The following is a 27,842-nucleotide window of genomic DNA, read 5'->3' as shown; positions in this document are numbered from 1 at the left end:
AATCCATGCTGTGACCCACTCCGCTATCATTCTGACAGTTAAGGAATGCTGACTATGTCCTAGCCAACTGAGCTCACGGCTTTCCATACCTAATTTTTTTCATCTTCACAATAACCCTTTGTAATAGGTATGGCTATCTCCATTTTACAGATTTCCAAAAGCAAAGCTCAGAGAGACTAAGATACTTGCCCAAAAGTCACATTGTTTGGAAGTTAAAAGTAGGAATTTAAACCACATAGTTGACTCCAAAACTATGCTCTTCGGACAGCCTATATCACAGTTAGGAGTGCTGTATTTCTAGATAGAGTGAAGGTTAAAGAAAAAAAAAAGACTGCTAATAAATAATCAGGGAAGATTTGCGGGAGGAGAAGAATTTCAAAATGTTTAAACAATGAAAGGATTGGCAGCTATATCTAGCAGATGTCTGTCTAAGAGGAACCTCTGCTGTGGGACTGGAACAGCCAAGATAACAGGTCTGCACCAACGGAAATCTTCCCTAGAGAGGGTCCCCATGCATCTTGAGGAGCAGGTGTTATCCTCAGACAGCACTACAGGGGCTTTTAAAGTAACTTCAACACACAAGGCAGCTTTGAAATTGGAAAGCCAGGTGAAAAAAGTGGGACAGAAAACAATACCATTCAAACACCTCCACACTGTTGCCATTCTTTCCATAATACTGGCTCAAATCCACGTCCTACATTGCCTCCATTGAGCCCATCGATAACCATATCTAAAGTAGCCAATATGGGACTTCTGGTCAAGATGGTGCAGTAGATAAACACTCACTATGCTCACTGCCTCCCACAGCCAATCAAAATTACAAATAAATTATAGAACCATCATTGAGATCTACCTGAAGACTAGCTGAGCAGAAGTCCTATAACTCAGGATATAAAGAAACCATAAGGAGACTGGTAGGAGGGTTGGAGACATGGAATGGGCTGGTCCTACACCCATATGTGGTGGTAAAGAAACAGGAGTGATATCTCTGTCGTGAAGTTCCCCCCTTAGGAGTGAGGGGTCCCAACCCCACACCAGGCTGCCCAGCCTGAGGCTCCAGTGCCAGGGAGGGAAGTTCCCATAACATCTAGCTGTGAAAAGCAGCAGTGATTATATCCGAGTAAGATACAGGGCTGCTGGAGTCCTAGGCATTCCTGTTGAGGGACCTGAGCACAGAAATCACTGGATCACAAACATACACTCTTGGCTCCAGCTCAGGGGCAGCAGCGTGAAAAGTGCCAGGGACCTTCAGGGAAGAACTGAATTGCCTAGGGCAAGGGCTGGAATGGCAGGGGTTGGGACAGCTGTCTCCAGGGACAGAAGTGCTTGAAAGCACTATTGTTCCTTTGTTGAGTACTCCTCCCACCCAGCTGGCAGGTGCAGGAGGGTGCCAAATCTGAGATCTCTATCAGCCTGGCTAACACCATTCACCCCACCCTGACAATTCCTTGGGACCCCACCCCACTCATGTGCCTGGCTAAACCTTTTCCAGAGGCTTTTCCACATAAGTGGCCTGCCTTGGCTCGTGCTTCACACTTTTCTAAAGTCTCTCAAAGGTGCAAAACCCCAAAAAAGCAGATTACCTCAGTGTGCCCTGTAAATTTTCCAAGCCCAGCATAAGTGGCAATCAGTCTCAACCTGCACTGTAACTTCGATCAGGTAGTCCCAAGTCTGACATAAGCTGCAGCCAGTGTTGGCTTGGAACATAGCTTCAACTAAGTGTCCAAAAGTCTGGCACAAGCGGCAGCTGGTCTCAGCTCACACTGTGGTGCCCACCAAAGGGTCCCAAGCCAGGCACTAGTGGAAGCAGGCCTCAGTTCACAGCAAAACCTCTCACACGTGCCTCCAAGCCCAGCCCAAGCAGCACCCAACCACAGATCACTTTGTAGCTCCCATCAGGGGACACCAAGCCATACACAAATGGCAGCTGAACTTGCCCTGCACCAGAGCCCCTCTCAAGAGGCTCCAGGACCAACACAGCCAGTGGCTGGCTTCAGACCATGCCAGAGCACCACCCAACCTGCTTCACAACCGACACACCCAAAGGGCAGACTAGCCTGGTACTAGAGCCCCACTAAAGTGACCTCCACTCCCTGGAATCAGCCCCTGCACAACAGCTCCTCCACTGTACTCACAACCAGCCCTCACAGCCAGTCAGCTTGAGGGTCAATTCCACTCATTGACATGCCTACAGCAATCAAGGCTCAACTCCAACAGAAGGGCACACACAACCCACACAAGGGACACCCCTAGAACACCCATCTCAGGTGAACAGGGAGAATGCTACTACATAAGGTGACTCTGCCAAGATAGAGAGGTGTAGCAGCTCTACCTGATACATAGAAACAAACACAGGGAGGCAGCCAAAATAAGGAAGCAAAGAAACATGTCCCAAATGAAAGGACATGACAAAACTCCATAAACAGGACTAAGTGAAATGGAGACAAGCAATCTAGTAGATTCAGAGTTCGAAATACTGATTATAAGGATGTTCAATCAACCTAAGGAAAAAATAGATAAACTTAGCGAGAAATTCAACAAAGAGATAGAAACCATAAAAAAGAAACAAAAATGAAGAATACAATGACTGAAATAAAGAATAGACTACAGGGCATCAACAGCAGATTAGATTAAGCACAGGAAAGAGACACAAAGAGGGAGTTGTTTTTGCTGTTTGTTTAGTGACATGCCTGCACTAATTCTATGAAATCTTATCTCCCCTGCAGTGTGTGGCCACTGATATTTTTGGTCAGTTTGGTTTTTTTATTATTATTATTAAGCTGAGATTCCTAAGAGTCACCCTGTATCAGCATAGTTGAGTAATCAGCCAATGACTGATCAGAAGTTATGCTTAAGCACCTTAAACCAGTAAGGCTTTTACCCTTTGTTAATGGATCTATGCGTGTGTTAGGTAATAGTCAAAGATCAGGCACTTTACAAGTCTGTCCTAGTTTTTATTTTCTGTTGGGCTTTCTCTTGTCTCCTCTGCACCTGCACTAGGCATGATAGATACTTAGCCAAGGAAGATGGACAGATAACTAGGCCTGTCTCTGATCTCTCTTCAGCCTGTACACTGCCCTTGCCCACATGCACAGTCTTCCAGATCACCAGAAATATGTATGAGCTTATCAAGACCCACTATGTCTTCCTTATTTTCTGGATCTCCTTGTTAAATTTCTGACCAGTCTGCTGCTTGCCCCAATGAGTACCTCAGACTAGCTGCAGAAGTTGTCTTCCCTGATTTTTTTGCCACTGAGATTGTTGTTGGTTTTATTGAAACCCCTAGGTCTGCACTCTACTCCAAATCAAGTCAGCCCCTCTGGCAGCAGAGCCGCTGGTTTTCACAGCCTAACCTGCCCAGATGGAACTGGGGATGGGGGCGGGGTGGGGGGCAGGGGGTTCTGAAGCTCAGCGCCCATCCTAGACTTGGGGAGCAGAGCACCGGGCTGGGACTCCAGGGACTCAGCCCTTGNCAGGGGGGAGGGAGAGTGATGGAAGCCCTAGGATAAAACACCACAAACTCCCACTATTCGTAACCATGGTTTAGTAGTTTGTCTTCAATAAATGCTTCTCAATTTGTGTATGCTTTTCATTTCCTGAACCTTAAAAGGGTTGATTTCTACTGCTTTGTCCGGCTTTGTTGTTGCTTTTCAGGCAGAGGATTTGCCAAGCTCCTCACGCCACCATTCTGGAAGTCCTGACATCCCCACCCCTCCCCCCCAGGCACACTCAAGTTTATTTTAGGTTAATAATACTACCAACTATTTATTTTAAATTGGCTTCATTTTAATTGAAAAATCTAATCTTTCTCCAAGAGCCATTAATGGCTCTATCAGCATCTTGAAAGCATTAGGGGGCCTGAGAGGGAACCATCTTGCTGAATATAAACCACATGTTTCCCCGTCAGACTTCAGGCCTCACTGAAATGGGGGCATCTACCTGTAGGTGCCTACACACTGCCTCAAGGTTCGTGGGGGTGGGTAGGGCAGGGCTTTTCTGGCCCTCTTCTGTGATGGATGAAGTGTTAGGAAAACAGGTTCCTAAGCTGAAAGTTGCCTCATGTGATTGCTGGTACCCAACAATACAGTTGAAACCACATTATTATCCAAACTCCTAACTTCCTCCACCCAGCATATATTACAAAAACCCTCCACAAGACCCTGAAAACCTCAGAATTCCACATGACAAACTATTCATAAGCATGAAAAGCCATCAGTAGAGCCCGTCAAGGCCAGGGTGTCATGTGGGTAATTGGCAAGAACCTCTTTAAAAGGGATTCCATTCAATAACATGTCTTTTTTTAAAAACTTAGCTAAACCTAAAGCTGAGCATCAAGTAATTACACTCTCAATCTTTCCAATTGCACAGTGTTTTGGAAATGTCAAAATTACAACCAAATGCTGCTGGAGCATATTTTACTGGTGGTTTCCTGGACCCTAGTTGAGGTGCTGGCCATAAGAGTAGAAAGGGGAAAGCTTGCATATTTTTCCTGTAGAACCATAGTAAGTGTAGCATGTAGACATAATCTGGATGGCACCCTTTGAAATACACATATTTAATGAGCTTCGTCTTTGTTGTTGTTTTTCTTTTCCTTTGGAAGGAGAATCGATTTAGGGCCATAAAGCCATGACAGTTGCTGTGGAGAAGACGTACTTACTCAGCAAATTTCCACAAGAAACAAATAAGTGATTGAAAGGTGATACTCCCAGAGAGAAGGCATGAGGTTCTGCCGGACTGACCTAGCGGCAGAATAAATGTCGTGGGTCTTCCCCAAGCTTCACGCCTGCTCTCAGCCAGTACCCGGAACAACAGGGGATTTGTGCAAATCTAATACCAAGCTGTGTCACCTAGAGTCCTTGTAAACAATGGTCCAGGCCATTCATTTATATATTTCCTCATTAAACACACCTTTGTCATGTCATCTCCTGTGCGGGAGCATTCAAGGCCCAGCTTTAGACGCCATTATATACATCACAGGATATATTTGTAATGGAACAAATAAACCATTTAAATCAATAGAATATGGTAAGTATACATTATTCCAAAAAACTGTGAAGGCACATAGACTGCAAACTGGCACCTATAGATCAAATCTAACTACAAATATGTAGTTACATACTGATTTGTATGACTTTAAATCTGAATTTCAGAGAACTGTAAAATTCAACCCCAAGTACACATGAAGCCAGAACAGACCCCCTCCCCCCATCTAACCATGCCTGGCTCTGAGCTGTCCTATTGACACTTGACTTGTATTTGTTCAATGGTTCTGAATAAATAGGTAAGCAGTGAACAAGTGCCAGAATTTGAAGAAAAATGCAAAGAAAATAGGGTTTTTCTCCATTTTAACTTTATCAGTAGGAAAAAGTCAGCCATGATTCCATTTTAGCAGGGGAATATTATCCTCTGGTTTGCAGAGGGCAATTTTAAATGTACCTGTCTAGAGAAGAGGAAGGTTATGGCAGAGCTAGAGGTGTGAGAGACTAAAGCATAAGTAGTTGATTGTTTTTTTCTGTGTGTTTATTTTGAGGAGTAAGTATTCTGTGGAGAGGAATAGGGAGGACTTTTGTTTAAATAATGACATTGGACTACTACATCCTTGCCAACCACTAAGGTAAGCAAAGAGTATTTCTCTCTCCCAGACCTCTCCTTGCACCTAGGGTAAGGTAGAGAAGGGAACTGAGCTGAACATGGAGTTGCTCTGAAGAGCCTAGGTTCTTAAATCCAGGAGGCCCTTAGGGAGGGCGTGGAGAAAAGGAGAGTTTGTAGCTGGAAGTGTCTACCTCCTCCCCCACAGAGGTGAGGGCTCACTCCAGCTTTGTGCCTCTTCCTGCTGCTCAGTGTCCATGCTGCCCCATTTCTTGCCTCCCTGTAAACACTGGATGAAAAGAGAGATCGAGCCCTTTGGAAGCAAGAGTGCCTCCCCCCATGTACCTGGTTGTACTGATTCCTTTGTAAAGCATCTACTACAGTGCCTGCCTTGTTGGGGGTAACCGGCAAAGAGAAAGAGAGATCCCTGCCTTCTTGGACCTTACAGTCTGACCAAGGAGATAAATGTTAAGCAAAACAAAAGAAAATGACACAATGAATTACAAAACGGGAGTACAAGGCACTCTTAGATCATCTAACAGGGTATGTCTAGTCAGGCATGGGGGAAGGTTAGGCAAGGCCTCAAAGGATGTGCTATTTTGGCTCGCTGAAGGATGAGGGCTAGACAGGGGAAGGGAGGAAGACTACAAAGATGGACTAGCAAGTACAACATGCCCTGAGACAGAAAAGGAATGAAGGAAAGGAACAGAAAGAAGGTCCTATGGGAGAACAGAGGGGCACTAGGAGGAGCCAACAGAATCTGCAAAGCATCCGAGGAGCTGGTGAAGGTTTGGGATTTGATCCTAACAACCATAATAATTATTAAGGAGTTTTAAGCAGAGAAGAGGTCAAATCAGATTGCCATGTTTTAAAGGCCTCCTGGTTCCTTTCTGTGGAAAATGGATGAGAGCTGACAAGACCGGAAATATGCTCAGGTATATGCCCAGGTGTACACATGGAAGAGGCAGCAAAAGGACAGAGAGGGAGAGAGTTTTAAAAAGATAGGCTGCAAAGGTCTATCAGGTAATAGGCCACATGGGGGACAGACACAGGAGGGGCTGATGGTGACAAAGAAGGTTGAGGCATCAGGGGTTGGAGGTCCTAATGAGGCCAAAGACTGTCATGGTGAGAATGGGTAAGAGAGCCAGCAGAAGGACTGGATGTTGGGGTGCACAAAGAGGGAAGCATGTCAGGGCATCACAGCATCCAGGATGTGGCTTGGCAGAAGGAGGCTATGGAAATGAAAAGAGGAGACAACACTAATGATAAGAAGGCAGAAGAACAAACAGAGACCAGAGTGCTGAAGAGGCCCACATCAGGCTGTCCCCGAGTCCCAGCTCCCAGAAGCAGAGAAGCTCAGCCACATGCAGAATCTTCCAGAATGACAGATTTAGAGCTCCTGGAAGCATTCAGGAAGATTGCTACATCTCCCAAGCCTCCCCAGAAGAGTTGCTGATAAAACTGGCTGCCATTCCCATCATCTCAACCTGAGGCCTGTGCGCCATAGAGTGACTGCCACATGGCTTGCCCACACGTAACTCCACGTACTGTCTCTCCTTCTAGACCAGCAGTTCTCAACCTGTGGGTGGCGACCCCTTTGGGGGTCGAACGACCCTTTCACAGGGGTCACCTAATACCATCAGAAAACAAAAAGATATTTACATTACGATTCATAACAGTAGCAAAATTACAGTTATAGGGTAGCAACGAAAATAATTTTATGGTTGGGGGTCACCACAACATGAGGAACTGTATTAAGGGGTCATGGCATTAGGAAGGTTGAGAACCGCTGTTCTAGACTATAAAGCCTCCACAGGTCACTACACTTCCTTCAGTTCCTAATGCTTGGGATGTAGTAGGTGTTCAATAAAGAATAAATCAATCCCATGTATATAAAGTTCAAAGCTAGCAAAACTAAATTATGATATTAAGTCAGCATAATGTTTCTATCCTGGGTGGGGAGGGTGACTGAATGGGAGTATATTTCTTGATCTGGGTGCTGTTTACATGGATGTGGTTAGTCAAAATTCACTGGTCTGTATAGTTACGATTTCAGCATTTTTCTGTCTGCATGTTGTTTCCATAATTTTTTAATGGAAGAATGAATCACTCACTCAATTGAAATGCTTCTGCAATGTAGGATTTCAACAGCAAGCTAAGGTAGGCATTGGCAAATATTCTATAAGAGGGAAGATATTAAGATATGTCATAGGCCTTGCAAGCCATACTGTCTATGTCACAACTATTCAGCTTTGCCACTGTAGTACAAAAGTAGCCACAGATAATGCATAAGTGAACAAGTGTGTCTCTGTTCCAACAAAACATACTTATGAATAGGGAACTTCGAATTTTACATCATTTTCTCATGTCCCAAAACAGTCTTTTGATTTTTTTTTTTTTTTTAGTCATTCAAAATTTAGAAACCATGCTTAGTTATCCAGGTGTACAAAAAAGGGCTGCAGGCCCGATTGGCTCTCAGGAAGTAGTTTGCCCGACCCCTGCACTAAGGGGGATGCATCGTCTAACACATCTCCTGGCCTACGTACAGATTCAGCCCACCCTCCCATCAGTCTGCCCCTCAAGCACTCTCCCACCTTTATAAGTAGGCAGACACTCCATCTGGTCACCACATGGATGTTTACTGTCCCGTGGTTTGATGGGGTCCACTCGACAGACAGAATAGGGGTTGTAATCTTGCTTATACGTTGTGAGCAGGTCCATATTCTCTTCACTTGGGACGAATTGGTCAGGCTGGTAGCTCTTCACTGGTAACACTTTGTGAAGCCTAAAGTCTTTCCTGTAAAGAAAATAAGCACATGCCCCTGGGGCCCTTGGCTCGGAAGAAGGCTCATGGTTTCTATTCAACCCAATTCTACAAATGTTTGCTAAGAAGTCATCTGCTACTCTGTCCCCCTAACTGCTCTTCCTCCTCTGTTTCCCACTTTTGAGAAAGACACCGCCATTCCTTTCTCACCCAAGCCAGGCAGCTGGATGCCATCCTGGAGCCATGCCCTCACAGCTCTAGACGATCGTTCACCAAATAAGGCCCGCCGCACCCCATCAGTCTGCCTTTCTCTCCTGGTTCAGACCCTGACCGTTTCTCACTTGGATCATGGGACAACTTACCACCCGGGCTTCCTGCTACATTCCTGCCATTTCTACTTCAATCCCCTTAGTGTAGCCAGAATAAGCCCTCTAAAATGAAAATTGGATCATTTCACTCCCCAGCTTAAAACTCTTCCAGATAAAGCCCAAGTTTCTAGCATGGTTTATAAGCTCATGGACCTGCCCCTGCCTCACTCCCCAACCACATCTCCAGCTTCCCTCCCGGCCCACAATCCACTCCAACCGCACTGGGCCACTGAGAAGGTCTCTCCTCTGGGCCTGCTCTCTGCCATCCTTCCCTCCAACCCATTCACTGTGGAGCTAACTTCTATTTTTCAGGTACCGCCACCTTCTTCTCTGTGCTCCCAAAAGCACCTCCTGCTAATATTTATCTCCTTGCTCTACTTGACCTTATAGATAACCCAGAATGGCAGAACAATGCAATAAATAGAGATGGAGGCTTTCGTTTCTTTGCTGTCTGGCATCAGCGACCCCCTTATTTCAGGGAGTATAAAAACAATGGGATACAGTGCTCGCTTTGGCAGCACATACACTAAAATTGGAACGATACAGAGAAGATTAGCATGGCCCCTGCACAAGAAAAGAAAAAAAAGAAAAAAAATACAATGGGATACAAAATGCATGATGGTCTTCACTACCCCGGAAGCACTCCCTTCCCAAAGCGTCCCACAATACAGAAAGGCCGCAAAGCTAACTGCATCACCCGGCATCACCCTGGCAACACCTGGGCTTGGCGTGGGCTTGCAGTGCCCACCAGGGCAGTCTCGACTTCCCATTTCTCAATGCGAACTCTCTTAAGCAAACATTTCTCCCCAAGGGCTTCTGCTTTACACAACAGCCTGTTTTTGCCTTGAACCCATTTATTAAACTAGACAAGGGGAAGGCAGATTTTCCCTGATGGTGCTTGCCAAAACAGCCTCGCCGAGGGAAGGGGGAGGTTTCCGGACAGGAAAACATCAGGCCCAAACACCAATAAAACCTACTTCCCGGCCGAAATCTGGAGCAGCATTACTGAGCCATGCTTGACTAGCAAAGGTAACACGCTCCACTGTAACCTGTCTTGCATGAATTATACACATGGTTGTCAATAAACCCAAACCAGGGCCTGAAAACGCTTGATAGGTTGGGAGGAGGGAGTTAGGAAGCAGGAGAATTAGTCTCTCCAGGGCTCTAAGGAGGAAATGGGAGATGCTTCAGTTGAACTCCCAGTAACACCTTCTGGGTATTTTTTTTTTAATATATCTCGTTACAGGGTCTTCAGCCTGGGCTGCCTTCCCAAGGGTCCCATGTTGGCAAACAGCAAGAGGAAGCTGAGTGGCCTGAGGCCTCTGGAAGCCAAAACGTATAAATCGGAGCTTATGGAGGAAGTAGGCTACACGAGAACCCAAGGGTCACTTCTACGCTTCCACCCTTCTTAGCGGACCTCATGCCAGGGTCTGCTTAATCCTAAACCAACTGAAGCAGGAAGTGAGGAGTGGAGGCCCTAGGCAGCAGAGAGGGATGGAAATTTCCAGAAAACCCTGTCTGAAACCGATCAACTTTTGTCAGAAAGTTTGTGTTCTCAGGGGGTGCTGCCAAGGGAAGAGGAGCTCTCATTACTCCCAAAGAGGGCAAGGGATAAGGAACAAAGCTGAACCCCACCTCACCCTCTCAATCCCAGAGCAGCCAGGAATGCTTTCCAGTCACAGGCCTGTCATGCTCTGGGACCCTGCACACAGGCCATGACATCCTCTTCTCCTACTGAGGGAACCAACTTCCTCTCAAGATACTGTGCGAACCTTCCTTCAGAGGCTGCCGAGCTCTCTGACAACCAACGTGTGCTTTTAACGCCCCTATCTCCTGTGGTTTCTACAGGAAAATAGCAGATAAATGCCCACAACCAAGCTCACCAGGTCATGGACTACCCTGAAGCTGGTTACTCAAAGACAAAGGCTGATGCAGCCAAATCCTCACTCACCATGCTTAGGGAAAGAAATTGTTAACTGAATCTCCTTCTCAAGTACAAAAATTGAAGTTTCTTTGTAAAAGTACATCTGTCATTGAATATACTAATCAGCCATAACTAGGGGAAACGATCTTGCGGGGGAATGATCTATTTCTGAAGAAAAATTTAATTCATGTATACTCTCCCCACCCCATCCAAAAATATGTACTGTGGCTTAAGGTTGAATTTAATCAAAATTTATGTGTTTTCTCATTATGTTTTTATGTTGAGAACATTCACGGAAACCTATCATTAACCACAACATAACTGCATGTCCCCAATCTCACATAATCTTACGGCCTTTAAGTTCATGTAAAAGAAAAGTCTATTTTATCCTTCCCAGAAATTGTTCAAATTTAGTAGTTTTTATTTCAAGAACACTCCCCTCTCTTCCTGAGTTACATTTCCTAGTCCCTGTGCCCATTGTGACTATGAACCAAGAAAAAAATTGGTCAAAGATGTTAAATTTCTTTTAGGTACATAGCCATAAAAGTTATATAGTATGAAAGGCCAAGAGTTAAACTCCGAGTTAAGTAAAGGTTAAAGTGGCCCTGCTGGGAAAGTAATAACAACTTGACTTCCAATCATTATGCAAAGTTAAAGAAAGGTGTTTGACAAAAGCCTGACAAAAGGAAAGAAGAAATAACATAACAGCCAATGAGCTTTGGGAGCCTGGAAGTAAGACATAAAGATTTTCACAGCAATAAAGTGACCATTCAATCCTTTTTTAAAACCTAGTACTAATGTTTATCTATGAAAACTTCAGAATTTGTTAATGTGCCCAATTAATCAGTCACATTAAATGGAATCCATTTTAAAAAGAGTTCCTCCTCTTGCCCAAAACCAATCTTTTCACTCCTACCCTAAATCCCCTCCCTCTTCCTAGAGAAACTCATCTATGGACCATCTTCTGGGCTGTGGTTTAATCTTTTCCTCCTCCTGGCTCCTTTCTGTCAGTATTTAAACCTGCTCAACTTTCACAACTTTAAAGGCAAAAATCAATGTATGACCCAACCCTTACTGGAGTCCTCTCCCCTCCAGTCCGCTCTCCTCCCCCTCTCTCCTCTAGAAAGGGATGTCTACAGGTACATACTTGCCTTCCTCACTTCCCACTCATGCTCCACCCATCAAATCTGATTCTACTCCATCCTTGCTCCAGCCGAGGCCTGCAAAAGTACCACCTTGTTTCCAAACCCAGGCACTGCTCCGCCTGTACCATCCTAATAATATCCATTCTCTCACTCATTTTTTTAAATACTCTCTCCCTTGACTTCTGAGGTCCTCCTTATGATATGTCCTCTCTCTCAGTCTCCTCTATGGAATTTGGCCCTTTGTCCATGTATTGCATTTCATTACTTCCACACATAATTCTAAAATTTCGCTGGGGTAAAGGGCACCCTCTAAGGCAGCGGTTCTCAACCTTCCTAATGCCGCGACCCCTTAATACAGTTCCTCATGTTGTGGTAACTCCCAACCATAAAATTATTTTCATTGCTACTCTATAACTGTAATTTTGCTACTGTTATGAATCGTAATGTAAATATCTTTTTGTTTTCCGATGGTCTTAGGCGACCCCTGTGAAAGGGTCGTTTGACCCCCAAAGGGGTCGCCAGCCACAGGTTGAGAACCGCGGCTCTAAGGAAACCATTATGTCATCAGAGGCAGGTTAGGGAGCCCATCCCAGCACACTGAGAAAGATCCCTACGCTGATTCAAAGGGCTTGATTCATGTCCCTGATCCTGATGACAGACTGAGCCCTCCTCATCTTCACTGTGATAGACAGGATTCCAAATACCCGCTTCCATGATTTAAGTTACATAGTACCTATCTCCTGCTCTACTCTCTTCAACCCCCACTAAAGCTGAGACTAACACCTGTCACTGCTTCATATAAACTCAGGACAAAATATGAAAACAACTCCCTGTGAGCACTAGAGAGCAACCAAGATAGGCAGATTCTGGACGACAGCCAACAGGTAGAAGAAGGGAATGGCACTGGGTGGGTTTCTGTATAAGTCTCTGTTTTGTTCCAAAGCTTCCAGTCTGAAGGCAGGTTCCAGTCTGTGCTGGGTAAGGCAGCTAACATGTGACTAAAACACCGTCCATCTTTCTTGACTGAAGAACCAGAGGACCAAGTTTTGAGGCAACCACAGGTGTCAGAGGGTGAAGAGAGAATCCTGAAAAGGAGAGAGCCAGAGACAGGAGGCCTCAAGTTCTATATGTTCACTGGCCCCAAGTCTCAGGCTGACCTTACTTGCATGAGGCAGACATCAACCAACCATGCTAAAGGTAGACTTGCACTGAGATTTGAACTGCCCCCAAGACACAGAGTTTGCATTTTCAATCCAAACAAGTTATCTCCTATCTGCTTAAAAAAAAACCCCACTCTTCAGAGGAACGTAGAAAAATCCAGTCCACAATATAACATTAACAATGTACAGCATCAATCCAAACTTATTTGGGATACAGACACATGTGACACACTCAAGAAAAAAAAAAGGATAATCATAAAGACCAATCCAAGAAGACCCAGACGTTAGAATTAAAGCAGCTATTTTAACTACGCTCTATTACAAAACGCAAAATAAGGTCATAATGAGTTAAAAGAAAACCACAGAAGAGAAACAAAAACTAAATTAAAAGAACCAAATATACGTTCTAAAACTGAAAAATACAATATCTGAAATAAAATATTCACTGGATGAGCTTAATATCAGAATGGAGATGGAGGAAAGACTCAGTGAACTTGAAGATAGATGAATAGAAACGATCCAAACCAAAGAACAGAAAGAAAAAAGACCGTGGGCAAAACGTGAACAGAGACAGAAAAAAATAAATACTTGAAGAAATAATGGCCAAATTGTCCTCAAATTTAATCAAAGACACATAACATCAAAGGCTCTAAAATTGCTCAGGCAAGTCCAGTGCTGACACCTATTTCTGCCTGTCTTAACTCTCAGGCCCAATACACAGAGGGGAGTAAGTGTGACCCTGGGGTATAGCTCTGAGTAGAGAAGCCAAGGATATATTTGAACAGAAAGTGTATAAAATTCAACGGATAGAGAGACTCAAGTCTGTTACCAAATTTCTTGCTTTTTTCCTGGGTTTTGGACAGGATACCAAGTGCCCTTTCTCTGTTAGCTCTTCCCTCTCTGACGCTCAGGTTACCCAAAAGTCTTGTCAATAAATGAAGCAATCTGTGCTGCCAACTCCATGCCTCTCTGCCCTTCAGCCAAACCCATCAAGTCTGAACCTGATTCCATCTTCCCCCCGACATACGCCACCCCCAGTTCACTCTACCCATGGTCCCACTCCATTTAGAATAAAGGCCTTACACAGTCTTGGACTCACCTCTTTCCTCTGAGGCTATCCACGTTGCCCATCTTTTAACAGCTGGCTTTGCTAACAGAAATAATGTCACAAAATGGGACCCAAGTGTTTTGCAGGGTAATATGCCTAAGGGGAAATGAGGCTTGAAGTACAAACCTCTTATTCATAAATTGATCTCGGGGCTATCGGAACAAAAGGCAGATCCTATGCGAAAGAATTACCAAGGGCTGCAAAGAAACAGCTTCATACTAAGAAGGGCTGGAAATCACGAGCATGCCCCTCATGCCACCTGCTGTAAATCCCCAAGATTTACAGTCCGTAAGAGTTGTGTGCAGCTGTAATCATGCCTCATGCTGGGATGATAACCTTTCCAGAAACCAGGTGTTTTTTGTGTCTGGGCTTAATCACCAAACCCAGCCAAGCCCTGGGCCACATGACTTTATCGTGCAGCAGGTGGCAGCCCCATGGCCAATCTCAGAAACCAGCCAGGTCTATCTTCAGATAGGGAAGTGGGTGGAACATTCTGGAAAGAAGGGTTCTATGGGCAGAGGAGTGACAATCCATGCAGACACCAGGGTATTGTAGATACCCTGAAGCCTCTGATTGCCACACTCAGATGAAAGCGTCTCTACATTTCCTGATAGGGAATAATTGTGTACATATATATGGACCAGATTCTCTGCTGCATTTATAAGTTATAAGGTTCAGAAAGATGGTTGGTAAAATCTTGATTTCTATTAATTTATCTCAATAAAAGCTCATTGGACCTCCGAGGGAAAAAAACACCATCCTGATAGGGACATACTTTTGTTCCTGGTCTATAAACACTAGTGCCCAGCACAGTACTCACAGGGCTGAGAAATGGTGAAATTGAGGTACAGGGGAGAGAAAAGATGACCTTTGATTATTCCCCTTAGTTCTCTTCCTGGGGAAGAAAAAAAGGAGAGAAGTACCTCTGCTCTTTTTCCTTCCATGGGTAACCTTGATCCCACCACGTTTTCTTTCTAAAGCCCCTATGGTCATTAACAACTTGTTTTGGAAATTCTTTCAGTTTCTGCATTCCTCCACTTTGGCCACATCTTGACATGAATGATATTGTTACTCTGGCTCTGGCAGGGACAGAGAGACCTTCTGGGTGATATGTTTATTATTGTAAGTGACACGAGGCAAGAATAATTTAGGACAGGTCAGAGGGGAAGTTTTTGATTTGCAAAGCACCATCAGAAGGCGGGGGTAGAGGAGGCACGTGTGGAACTCCATCTGGGGGGCTCAGAGCCAGGTGATGGAACAGAGCTGCTGCCCCAGAGAGAGGGTTTATCCTCCTCCTAAGCTTGTGGGCAACAAACAAAAAGCATTCCTCAACATCCAACCCTCAAACATGCTTTTCTGTATTTCCAGGTCAGAAAATAGACCCCTAGTATAACAACATTTGAAACTGTACCCTACTTTGCATTCACAAGGCACTCTTGATTTCCTGCAAAATTGCGTATAAAGAGAGGAGAAGACCAGCATCTCGAGGCTGCACGCGATATTTGCAAGCCATTCCTCAACACAGCTCTTATCCTTTTCTACCAACTACATGTCTCTTATGCATATGGACTTTTCATTAGCATTGACCGTGGTTTCTTCCAAGGAAAAGCAATGCTCTGGAAGGGTCTACATCTCTGGTTGTGGTCTTTGGGCTCTTAGAAACTAAGAATGCTTGTTTTCTTGGTAAAATGAAGCCCAGCCTTTAAGGTTCATAGTATTTAGTAAGTCATAGGTTGAAAAACAGGCTGTGTAAATTACTTTTTTTTCATGAGTCAGGACCCGGAAATCTTGTGCTTAAACCAAATCATTTATGAGAACTGCTTAGCATAAAAGTGACCTGAGGGCCGGCCGAGTGGCACGTTGGTTAAGAGCTGGCTTGGGATGCCAGAAGGCCCCGGTTCGGATCCCACATATGAGGGCCAGTGACACTGCCCTCTACAGCTAAGATGCTGAACAACAGCTCAACCTGGAGCTGGGCTGCTGTGGGTCACCAGTGACGGCATAGGCTGCAGCCCCTGCTGCAGTGGGTTGCCATGGGCTACCGTGTGTAGCCAGCAGCCAGCGTGAGCAGCCAGCAGCCACCGTGAGTGGCCGTCCAGAAGCTGGCGACTGATCTGCCTCGCCCGGGAAGAGCACAATGATGGTGCCAACTTGGGCCAGTGAAGCAACGTCCTCCACAACTAGACTGAAGAACAAAACAACAGCAACTTGTCTGTTCCCCTTCCCCTGATTCCCCAGCACTGTTCCCCTCCCCCAATTCGCCAATAAAATCTTTAAAAAAAAAAGTGACCTGATTCAAGTCAAGCATCAGACAAGGCCCTCTACTCCTTCCCATTTTCAAGCGGCCCCCTCCCATGGCTCCCACCAAGCTTAAGAATCCCTTGGCTTCGTTTCCCTCCTCGTGGGTCTTTTCTGCCCCATAACCCCGACACGGACTTCTTCTGTAGGAGATAGCAGCTTTGAGTAGGAACACTTCATGCCTCCAGCCCACAATCTCAACAGAGGATATTTCCAGGCCTATCCTGGGGAGGACCCTGGGGGTAGAATGAATTAGACATGTTCTGCTTAGCCTGGATCATCTGGGACCTTTACTAGAAAAGCACAAAATTCTGAGGCACAGAGGGAGCAACAGCAAGAAAAGTGACCAGGTCTTCAGAACCTGTCATGTGCAGGCACTGTGCTGGAACAGTTTCATCTCCACCTCACAGCAATCCTGCCATATAGGGATGAGGAATGTTGGAGACAAAGAGTGCATCCATCTTTCTTTTCAGGGCTCATCTGGGGACGATACAATCCCTATATACAATCTGAAACACTGCCCAGCTGCACTCAAAGATGTTTCTCCTCCACTGGGTCACCAGTCACAGGTCACCAGTCACAGGTCACTGCCTGGTGGTCACTGAGTTGTCAATGGCAGATTCTGTTGGAGTCTTGCAACATATAGAACAGTCCTGAAACTGATCATTTCCCCCCACCCCCCTAATACACTAAGCCAGAACTGGATCTAAAGAATCATAGTTTATAAGGCCAGAGTAATTTAAAAGGAAATATTCTTTGTTCATATTCTTGAAGGGGACCCCGATTCAAACTCTATAGCATAATTTCAAAAGCGCTCACTCTTCCTCTATTATCAAGTTCTCTTTCACCACTGCCAACATCACTACTACCACTCAAGCTGACCTGGAGGTTAAGTGCCAACGCCCAAAACTCCTTTTTCAACAGCAGCCACCTCTTTCCATCCCTTCATTACTTTACTTAACTGCCAACCCTTTTAATGTAGATCAATTTAGCCCTTCCCCTACCCCAATCCCCACCCACCACACAAGAATCCTTTCTTTTTAAGAGGAGATTGGGAAAAACCAAACAGGCTGATAAATGCAAGCTTTTCTTTCAGAGATATAGCAAATTAACATTAAGGCATTAATAGCATATGTTGATATTGCACATTATTACATTAACATTGTACATTAGTACCATACATTACTCCATTAATGTTATACATTCATACATTCACACTATTGCCCTCACCTCGATGTGGTCAGGCCTTCCATTGGGATGGACCCCTTCTGGTACTCCAACTTGGGCTTGAAGGACTCTCTGGGCAGGTAAGAGTGATAGAGAGGGTAGTTGTCGGTGTATTCGGAGAGAAGACATGGTTTCTCCGTTTTATCGTAAATCTTGGTAGGGAGATGTGGACAGTGATGCCGCCTATAAAAACACATGAGGTTGGGTTGGTTACCTTCTTGGGAAGAATACATCCAGTTCCTCAAAATGTGACCCAGACTATAAAATCATGACTGTGGGCATTGAAAACTGGAATGTAACCCTTCCTTCTCTCTACCAAACTATGTGAAGTTGCCAGAATTATTTACATGATCTAGAACTGCAATTGGTTAACTGCCAAAATTCCTTGGGTCATAAAATTGCACACAAGCCTAGCTGATGTTCAGCCATTGCACTTGCCATGCTGCTTGTTTAAATACTGCCCTTATAACAGGTAAATGTTTGTGGCCCCCAAGCCCTCTGAGTGCCAACCCAGCTGTGCCAGACCCTCCCCCTAAGACCTCCCCAAGCCTCCCAATCACCCAGAAATTAAGGGCTTAATACCTGACAGGGTGCTCCAAAGCTGTGCTCCAGGATACTGTCTTTCCTCATTGGCTCTTGGGTCAGGATATCGTCCTTGCTCACAAGTGGCATCACATAGCAGAACCACCTCAGTTCTGACGATATTAAATGCCATGGACTACGTGAAACCGTTTTCACATTGAAAGTCTGGTTCCTTTATTCTTTCAGGTCTCGCTTCAATTGTTGCCTCCTTAGAAAGACTTCCACTGATCATCTCATATCTAAAGTACCCCCCACCACCCCCTTCCCTCTCATAGTTTATCTCATCCCTGTGTATGCCTTTCTCATCACTTACTGTTGTCTGTAATTGGTATGTTTGTTTATTGTCTGTCTCATCTGTCAAGCTCAGGACCGTCTCTATCTTGTTCACTGCTATATCCCTAGTACTTCATATCCTCTCTGGCACACTGTAGGCATTCAGTACACATTTATTGAACAAATAACTGAGTACATAAATGAATGGATAAATAAACTCTATGCCTCACTACACAGTAGCCAATAAATAATAATTTGCAGTTGTACTTTATAGCGAGTTTTTCCATTTTATATGCACAGTAATAAATGAACCTTATTATTCTACCTACTGCTGGACAAAGAGCAGCCATTTGAGCTCCAAAAACTAAGAAGTGTATCAATTATTTGTGTACCCACATACAAACTCTTCACAAACAAGTTGGGGTAATTCTAGTCATCGGACACTAGCATATCAACAAAACTCCATTAGTGATTTCCAACTTAATTATATCAAGGAATGGCACAGAATTATTGTAAAATTTTTTTATGCTGAACTGATTTGAATTACAGAAACTAAAATACATAGCACTTCGGGGCAGCGCATAGGGGAGAAGCAAGAGAAAGAAAGAGGGAGAGAAACAGACATACAGAGAACTCATCACTGCTCTAATTTAAAGGTATTGGGATGTCGGAAAAGTCATGACACATATTTGCAACGAAAAACAGAAAAAATATGTCATGATTTTTCTGACAACCCAATATTTTCCAGCCAACAATTAGTATGTTGCTCTTGTTAGTAAGTTCAGCTCTCTACGTAAATATTGCTGCCACCACTGGTATCACTGTGTACCTCTCTTCAACTCTCCAACCCCCAGAAAAAATGATTGACATCTGTATTGTTCACATAAATAGAACTGCATATAAACAAATGCCTTTAGAGATAGCCCTATGTATTTTCTTCTTGATTGTAGATTTGTGTCTTAGAAAAGTCTTAAGATGATATAAACTTGTCTCATTTACTTTTTCTTTTCGTTATTATAAAAGGACTTGATTCATGGTGAATATTTTAAATTTGCCTAATTACTTCCACAAATATTTTGTCCTTGTACTATGAATATCTGAGTTTCACAGTATTAAATACACTCAGTAAAAGTTTAGTTTTCCTTTTTCAAAATGCACATTGTTGGCATTTAATATACAAAAATGAATATGTATTTACATATATTTAAGAAAGTATCCCCTAATCATAGGTACATAACTTGAGTGCTTTAATCTTCTGTCCACTCAAGATAAATTGTTGTGTTTCATGGTAAACAAAATAACCATCTCCTGCAATTTAAAAATGTTAGCTATTATTACCATTTCTGTGCTCATGATCAGGCCAATTATCTGAGATTTCAATCTGAGCCAATTAGTACCCTATTATTTTAGTATTCCTACAAAACTCAAATCAAAAGCCAAGAAGTGTTGGTACCACAAATATATACTGCAGATATATTTTATTCACCCATACTCTTTGAAAGAAAAGTAAAGATTTTATCAAGGATAACTTAGATTCGGTCACTTGCAATAAAATGGACTCCACAGACAGCAATATTTGCCCTCTTCCAGTGCCCATGTTTTTTAAACCAGTAAGACTTTGCTTTTTATCTAACCCCCTTTCCATATTGTTCCTTTTTAAAACTGTAATATACTATAAAGGCTTGTTCAAAAAAAAAATAGGGCTAGCCAAGTGGCTCAGTTGGTTAAGAGTTGGCTTAAGAGCGCAAGCTCTGAGCAACAGGGCCACCGGTTCGATTCCCACATGGGCCAGTGAGGCTGCACCTGAGCTGAACTGTCGCTGAGCTGCCAACAGGTGGCACGATGGCTCAGCTGGTGTAGCAAGATTGCCTGTTCGATAGTGGGCTTTGCCCACCCACAACTAAAACTGAACTTGGCACCTTGAGCTGAGCTGCCGCTCGGATGGCTCAGTGGATAGAGTATGTGCTCTTAACAAGGCTTCTGGTTCGACTCCTGCATGGGATAGTGGCTATGCCCACCCGCAACTAAGATTGAACACAGCACCTTGAGCTTAGAGGCCACGAACTGCCGACAGGAAGCCAGATGGCAACTGGCACCCTCCACAACGAAGACTGAAGAACAACAACTTGGCTGGTCCCCTTCCCCAATTCCCCAACACTGTTCCCCTCCCCCAATTCCCCAATAAAATCTTTTAAAAAAAAAGATAAATTAAATGGCAAAATACTACACTGTGACTGGTTTCATAAGAGGGGATTTTAGTATAGAACACACTTGCATCCAGAGATTGATGTTCTATTAAATAGCATTATATCTAATATATATTTATAGGGCAGGTTTTATTTATTTGATTTGTTGCTAATTAACTAGAATTTTGTCTCACTCTGAAATACCAAAATTCTTATTTGAAAGTAAATGTTTCATTCCCTGAGTTTGCTCATGGGGTAACCCCCTTTCCTTACCTGTACCCAAATACCCTGAATATCCCTCTCAAGTCACCAAGCACCATGGAATCTCCTTGTTGGTCTCTATCCAGGGGATCCTCAAAGATGAAGATCAAGTCTGGCATCTCTGTGTTCTGGAAGCTAGCCCAGTGCCTGGTATGTTTGTTTAAGAGATGGATGGACAGTTGGATGGTGTATAAAAGGATAAACTACTGAAAGAAAGATATTTACAAAGAAAACGAATTGTTCTAACATCAGTAGAGCAAAAAGGGAAAAGACAGATTCTCGGTTTTTATGGATCTAGATAGTGTCTAAAGAAAGTTTGGGGAGGGCCAGCTGAGCAGCTCAGTTGGTTAAGAGCTCACTCAAGAGTGAGAGCTCTGAGCAACAGCGGTTCGAGTTCCGCCCGAGCTGAGCTGCCGCTGAGCTGCCTACAGGTGGCAGGATGGCTCAGCTAAAAAAAAAAAAAGGTTTGGGGTATTTAAAAGTAATCTTGACAGTCATGAACCAAAGAAATGAGACCCCTTCGAGATCTCTGATACTTGTATCATTTTAGGAGCTGCCTTGACCATCTTGATCAGGAGCACACTCAAACAATCCTACATGGGTCAGTGGGCATTGAAGGGAAGGGAGGGAGCAGGTGCTTACATCTATCAGAACTCTCTAAAGTCTTTCCATGCCAGGATTTATTTAAGGACCAGAAGTAAAAGGAAATAATTCTGACTTTTCCTGATATATGGTAAAGGGCGTAGTAGAGGCCTTTCAATGGAATCCGGAAAAAGGAAAACAAAAAGTTGACTCCAAGCTAGAGTGATAAAATCTTAAAGCTTGTAAGGAGAACAAAATCGGTGGAAATGCATGGCTTGTCTTGCCTCTAACATGGTCCTTTGGAATCCCCTCCTGAGCCTAGCCTGACGGGGGCATAAGAGGGCTCTCCTCCACTCCGGGAGGCAGACTGCATGGTGGAAAGAGGCTGTGGAGGCAGAAAGATCTGGTTTCCCATCCTAGCTCTGCCACTGACTGCTTCCTAATGTTGAAAAAATTAGTTCCTCAACTCTTCTGAACTTCAGTTTCCTCCTCTGTAATATGTGGGTAACGGCTTCTACTTTAGTATGCTTACGAGTGTATGGATTAAAGCAGATACTGAAGGTAAAAGGCCTAGCCCAGTCCAAAACAAGCACCGTGTAACTTAACAGGCTACGTTTATTGAGAAATTACTACATACCACATGGGCTAAGCTTTTTATACATTAGCCAATCTAATCCTCACAGCAATGCTATGAAGGAAGCACCATTATTATTCAATTTACAAACATGAAAGCTAAGGCAGAGGAGAGGTTATCTCGCTCAAGGTCACAGAGCCAGAGGGTGATGAAATCGGGACTAGAACCCCAGGTCTGCCTGGTTCCAAAGCCTGTGCTCTTAACTATGGTCATATACTGAGTGGCTTAATGGTATGCCAGGCTTGGGGGACACCAGCCTGTACCGCACCCCTCTGTTCCTGGCTGCTCTGATAAACCCAAAGGCACTCAATTAATTGGCAGTTCTTAGACCCACTCCTTCCCCATCCCCTTAGCTACACTCAGAGTCTTCCAAGGCAGGGCAGTCTTCCCTCTTCCACAGACCCGGAAATTATTCTAACACAAACCAACAAATATATATACAAGGCCAAATACTCTTTAAAACTCTGACCTTTCCACAGAACTTTGCGGAACTGTCTAAACAAGAGAGTATCATTAAAGCAGTAACAGCAACAGCCAGGGAAACAAAGAATATGGAATGCTGGATCAAGAAGGACCCCAGAGATCAGCTGGCCCTACAGCTTCATCATACAGATGTGGACACTGAGACCAAGAGATGTGAGTTACTGCCCGAGGTCACACAGCTGGTCAGCAGCAGCATTCACTCCGGAACCCATGTCACCTCCCACAGAACTGACTTCCATTTACAATCCAATTTAAAACTCAAAGTTCAGACTCAGAAAATGTGCAGCCTGTTTTTCCTTTTTCCCAGTGGTGGGGAACCTGTGACCTGTCACAGCTGCTGTGCGAGGGAGGAAAACACTTCAGAGCAGAACATGCACTCTCGGTCTAGGAGAGGGGAAAGTGCCAAGGATCACCAAACCTCATGTCATAAAGGTCATCATTCCATGCCAATATTTTAGCAAGCTTCCAGGCCGTCTGGCGTAACAAAACTCAGATCCTAGAGGCAGGGTCTACTCAGGAGAGGGCCCATGTCTCTGGAACGGCCTTCTCCCTGAACAGCTCATAAATCCAGTCCAATTAGCCTATGGGGATAGGTACAGCCAATGCTTTTCTCAAAGTGCATATGTACCTACCAGCAGTAGCTTATAAAACTTTTAAATATTCACTAAAATGTGTTCTTGCATATTTATAATATACCCAGAGGCAAATGGACAAGTGAGAATGCTTTTATAAACTGCAAAATGAGAACTGTTTTGAACATACATAGGTATATTTCATGTCAGTTGAGACAAGACAGCTCACACCTCCTACCTACCTTTTATATACAGATCTTTAAAAAATCAGAACAGTGTGAGAAATCTGAATAACTCCAGCTTATATTCTGTTCATGGTTTTAGGGAACTGAGCAGGGAATATAAACTAGAACGCTTTGGTGGTGGCTAATCCTTCAAGGGACCAGAGCCTGGGTAACAGAAAGCACAGCCAAACCCTTAAATATGTGAGACCAAGAAACCTTAAAGATCACCTGATGAATAGATGAAACTGATGTACCAACTAGCATCACTGCACAGTAACACGTTGAAAAGATTCATAGGTCACAACCAAATTTAGTGAGAAAGACCATCTTGATTGATTATCCATGTCTGTCAAGGGTGCTGGGTTAGAGACATGGGGGTGGGTGATAAATATATGAATGGCTTAATCAACAAAAAGGGAACAAAGGGAAGGAAAAGGAGGAGGAAATTCTGGTGGAAATGTCCTCAGACTGTTGAAAACAGTGACTTGCAAGAATCACACATTTGGAAAACATCTAGAGGAACACAGAGCCGTAAAACTATGAATGAAGTTGCTGAGCAGAGAAAGGAATAAAAACAAGACCAAAACCTTGAAGAACACCATAATTAGGAAACAAGACAAAGAAGTTTTGGGGCAGGGGAACTGACAAAAAGAAGAAAATTCAGTGACACAGAGGGCAAAGAAAAAGTTTTAAATAGTTAGTAGTTAAATGCCACAGAAAAATCAAAAGGCATGAGGGCTGAGAAAAAGGTGTTTCATTGGGTGACTGGTAAGCAGCTTTAGTCATGGCTGGGCTGGAACCAAGGAATGGATGCGGCTGAAAAAGTGGAAGAAGAGAGAGAAATACCACCATACTGAAAACCTGGTGGCAAAGGCAACAAGAAAAGCCAAACGGGAACTCAAGAAATTACCCAGGAAGTAATTACAAGAATTGTTACCTGTGTGATTATCATTGTGAGGTAGGAGGTAAAAGAAGTGAAATCAGATCTTTTTTGTCAGTAGAACAGATTAGCAGATAGGGACTCTTGAATGAGCAAAAATAATTGATGGAGCCAGAGTCTAGACTACAAAGGAGATATGATTAAGGAGGGAAGGTGGAGAGGGTTAAAGAGATAAATTGGAGAGGAAAGATGAGAATCTGAGCAGTGCCAGTCTGATGGCCTCAACCCAGAGCATAAGGGCATCTAGAGAGAGGAAGCAGATGTGTGGGGAATGGCAGGTGGAAGAGAGGTTCCAAGTACGCACAGAGCGCTCTAGTGACTGTGTTGAAGAGGCAGTAAGAAAAGAGTGCAGGCTTTCTTCCAGTAGAAGTGATGCTGAGGAGCGTGGCCCAACTAGGCCCAGCTGACCCAATGCCAGGACTTTGCAGCAATGCTCAGAAGCTCTAAGGAAAGATAGTCTGGTTCTGTAGAATGAGAGACCTGCAGGATGGCAGGGACAAGGAGAGGACCTCTGTTGGGACGTGCAGCTATCAGGCTGAGTGGGCAGGAGGGAAGTCAGCAAGAGCCAGTGGCGCTTAGAGAAACTGATGGCCTGAAGAGAACAGCAAGAAATATGTTCAGGGCTTTCAGAGAGAGCACCTCAGAGGCTCTCCCAGGCCTTTCCTCCTTGGTAGTCAAAACGAAGAAGAGTTTCTTCTGTGAAATAATACTTAGATTCACTGGAGAATTTTATTCAAGAAGGTGCAACTGGGTCAAGGCATTTTGGCAATGGCCCCACTGAGTCTTGAAGCGACCCCCAAAAAGAAACATACTAGTTACCAAGGCACCTTCTCTTCCTAACTTTTAGAGAACCAGTCCTGTGGGGGAAGGCAGGTGCCACTCTGCGCTGTTCTAATTCCCATCCTATCATTAACATCGACACATCTCTCCATCTATTCATCCCATTATCCATCCATCCATCTATCCATCCATCAGTCCATCATTTTTATGTACTTCAAAGTAAATCACTGAGATCAGTAGACGGCTCTCCTATACAGCTCAGCATTCATATCATTAACAACAGTTTAATATTGGATTCCTTTTTCTTCTTTTGAGGTAAATTTACAATGAAATGCACAAATCTTGGTGTGTTTGCTGAGTTTTGACAAATTCATGTGCCTGTGTAACCTAAATCCCTGTCAAGATATAGAACCATACCAGCACCCCAGAAAGTTCCTACATACCCCTTCCCAATCAATCCCTTCTCTCTCTCCCAGTGGTAACCACTGATCTTTATTTTTGTTACCTCACTAAAGATTAGTTCCTTCTGTTCTAGAATTTCCTATAAATGGAATCATAAAGTATGCACTCTTCTAATTAATTCTTCTTTCACTCATCGGAATGTTCTTGAGATTCATCCATGCTGATGTGTGGCTGCAAATAGTTCCTTTTCATTGCCAAGTAGTATTCGACTAAATTATACCACAGTTTATTCTTCCATTGATGGATGCCTGGCTTATATGAATGAGCTTCAATGACTATTCTTTTTCAACTCTTTTTTGTGAATGTATGCTTTTTATTTCTTCTGGATAAATTCCTAGGAATGGAATTGTTGGGCTAGGAGGTAGCCCAGCATGTAGAAACTGCCATATATTTTGCCAAAGTGGTTTCGGCCATTTTACATTCCTACCAACAAAGAATGGAAATTCCAATCCCTCCATTTTGCCAACAGTAGGCTTTGTCAGTCGTTTTAATTTAGCTATTCTGGTGTGTGGGTAGTGGTACCTCATTGTGGTTTAAACTTGCATTTCCCTGATGACTTATTTTGTTAAGCACTTTTGTATATGTTTAATGTCCATTTGTATATCTTTTTGTGATGTCTCTAGTCAAATCTTTTACCTGTTTTTTGTTTTGTTTTGGTTTTTTTTGAGTTATGAATGCTCTTTCTGTTATATATCCTGGATACCAGTCCTTTGCTAGGTATTTGTCTTGCCAATATTGTTTCCAAGTGTTTAGCTTGTGTATTTCTTTTCTTTTTTTAAAATTTTTATTGGGGAATGGGGGGAGGGGAACAGTTTTGGGGAATCGAGGAAAGGGAACAGACAACTTGCTGTCCTTTTGTTCTTCAGTCTAGTTGTGGAGGACATTGCTTCACTGGCCCAAGTTGGCACCTTCATTGCGCTCTTCCCGGGCAAGGAGATCAGTCGCTGGCTTCTGGACGGCTGCTTACTGCAGCTGCTGGCCGCTCACACTGGCTGCTGGCTACACACGGTAGCCCATGGCAGCCCATGGCAACCCACTGCCACAGGGGCTGCAGCCTACGCCGTCGCCGGTGACTCATGGCAGCCCAGCTCCAGGTCAAGCTGTTGTTCAGCATCTTAGCTGTAGAGGGCAGTGTCACTGGCCCTCATATATGGGATCTGAACTGGGGCCCTCTGGTGTCCCAAGCCAGCTCTTAACCAACGCGCCACTCAGCTGGCCCTTTTTTTCTTAATGGTATCTGAGCAGAAGCTTTTGGCTTTGATGATGTTTAATTTACCAGTTCTTCCTTTTATGGTTGTTTCTGCGACCTAAGACATCTTTGCATTCCCCTGAATTATCAAGATAATTCTCCTGTTTTCCTCTAAAAGCTTTATAATTCTAGCTTTCACATTACGGTTTGTGATCTAGCTCAAATTACATATGTGTGTGATTTGAGATTCGATTCAAGGATCTGTATTTTAGAACCAATTTTGAGGTTTTGTTTACATAGGAAGCACCACACAGCAAGGGTAAACAAACATGAGTCTGGCTGGGTTTCTTTTTCAACAGGTTGTCAGTGTGCTGCTGGGTCAGGCCACGATGAACAAAACTTACCCACGTGTGATTCTTGCCTCTGTTCTTGCATGCTTTCAGCAATCATGTACTGAGTTCCTATCATGTGCTATGCACAAGGCAATGGTATCCAAGACCTGCTTTCCAGGAAGTCAGAATGTCAAGAGGGCTACAAGCATGTGGTGTGTGGATTGGGGGTCGGGGGAAGAGCAGAGTGGACATAACCTGACCTGTAGGTTCAGAAAGACCTCCTGGCAGGAAGGATTTTTTAGTTGAAACTTGAAGGAAGTGACAGAGGATGGGATAGGAACAGGATTCTGGATGGATGGGTAATGGGATGAATAGATGGAGAGAGGTGTCATGTTAATGATAGGATCTAGGCAGCAGATACGCAGCTATTCACTTTAAAATTCTTTCCACTTTGTGGTATGCTTGAAATTTATTTTTGTTTTAAATTGGGGAATTGGGGGAGGGAAACAGTGTTGGGGAATTGGGGAGGGAGACCAGACAAGTTGTTGTTCTTCAATCTTAGTTGTGGAGGGCGCCACTCGGCTGGCCATAGGCAGCTAGTGGCCTCGAAGCTCAAGGTGCTGTGTTCGGTCTTAGTTGCGGGTGGGCGTAGCCACCATCCCATGCGGGGGTCAAACTTGGCAGCATTGTTGTTAAGAGCGCACGCTCTATCCACTGAGCCATCCGGTGGCAGCTCAGCTCAAGGTGCCGAGTTCAGTC

At 44.0% G+C, this 27,842-nt stretch overlaps 1 protein-coding gene across 13 annotated transcripts in view; it reads right to left on the bottom strand.

Annotated features, from left to right (window-relative positions):
- SAXO1 (stabilizer of axonemal microtubules 1) overlaps positions 1–27,842 on the bottom strand; it is a 119,936-nt gene that overhangs the window by 68,647 nt on the left and 23,447 nt on the right. For 11 of the 13 annotated variants that reach the window (XR_002125827.1, XR_002125828.1, XR_002125826.1 and 8 more), the window contains exons 1-2: positions 17,587–17,697; positions 8,184–8,386 (exon numbers count right to left, since the gene is read on the bottom strand). Coding sequence is in view for 2 of the 13 variants with exons in the window: in XM_019659077.1 (XP_019514622.1) it covers positions 8,184–8,386; positions 17,587–17,609 (226 nt within the window). In the remaining 11 variants the exon portion in view is untranslated. Of the gene's footprint in view, positions 1–8,183; positions 8,387–17,586; positions 17,767–18,165; positions 18,191–27,842 lie in introns of those variants that run through there. The other 2 variants (XM_019659077.1, XM_019659075.1) reach the window with 2 other exon arrangements.

Source organism: Hipposideros armiger, unplaced genomic scaffold (assembly GCF_001890085.2).
Source record: "Hipposideros armiger isolate ML-2016 unplaced genomic scaffold, ASM189008v1 scaffold_294, whole genome shotgun sequence".
In the NCBI taxonomy this organism is placed as follows: domain Eukaryota; kingdom Metazoa; phylum Chordata; class Mammalia; order Chiroptera; family Hipposideridae; genus Hipposideros; species Hipposideros armiger.
The sequence above is the reverse complement of the archived record's forward strand: the minus strand, read 5'-3'. Positions and strand labels throughout refer to the sequence as shown.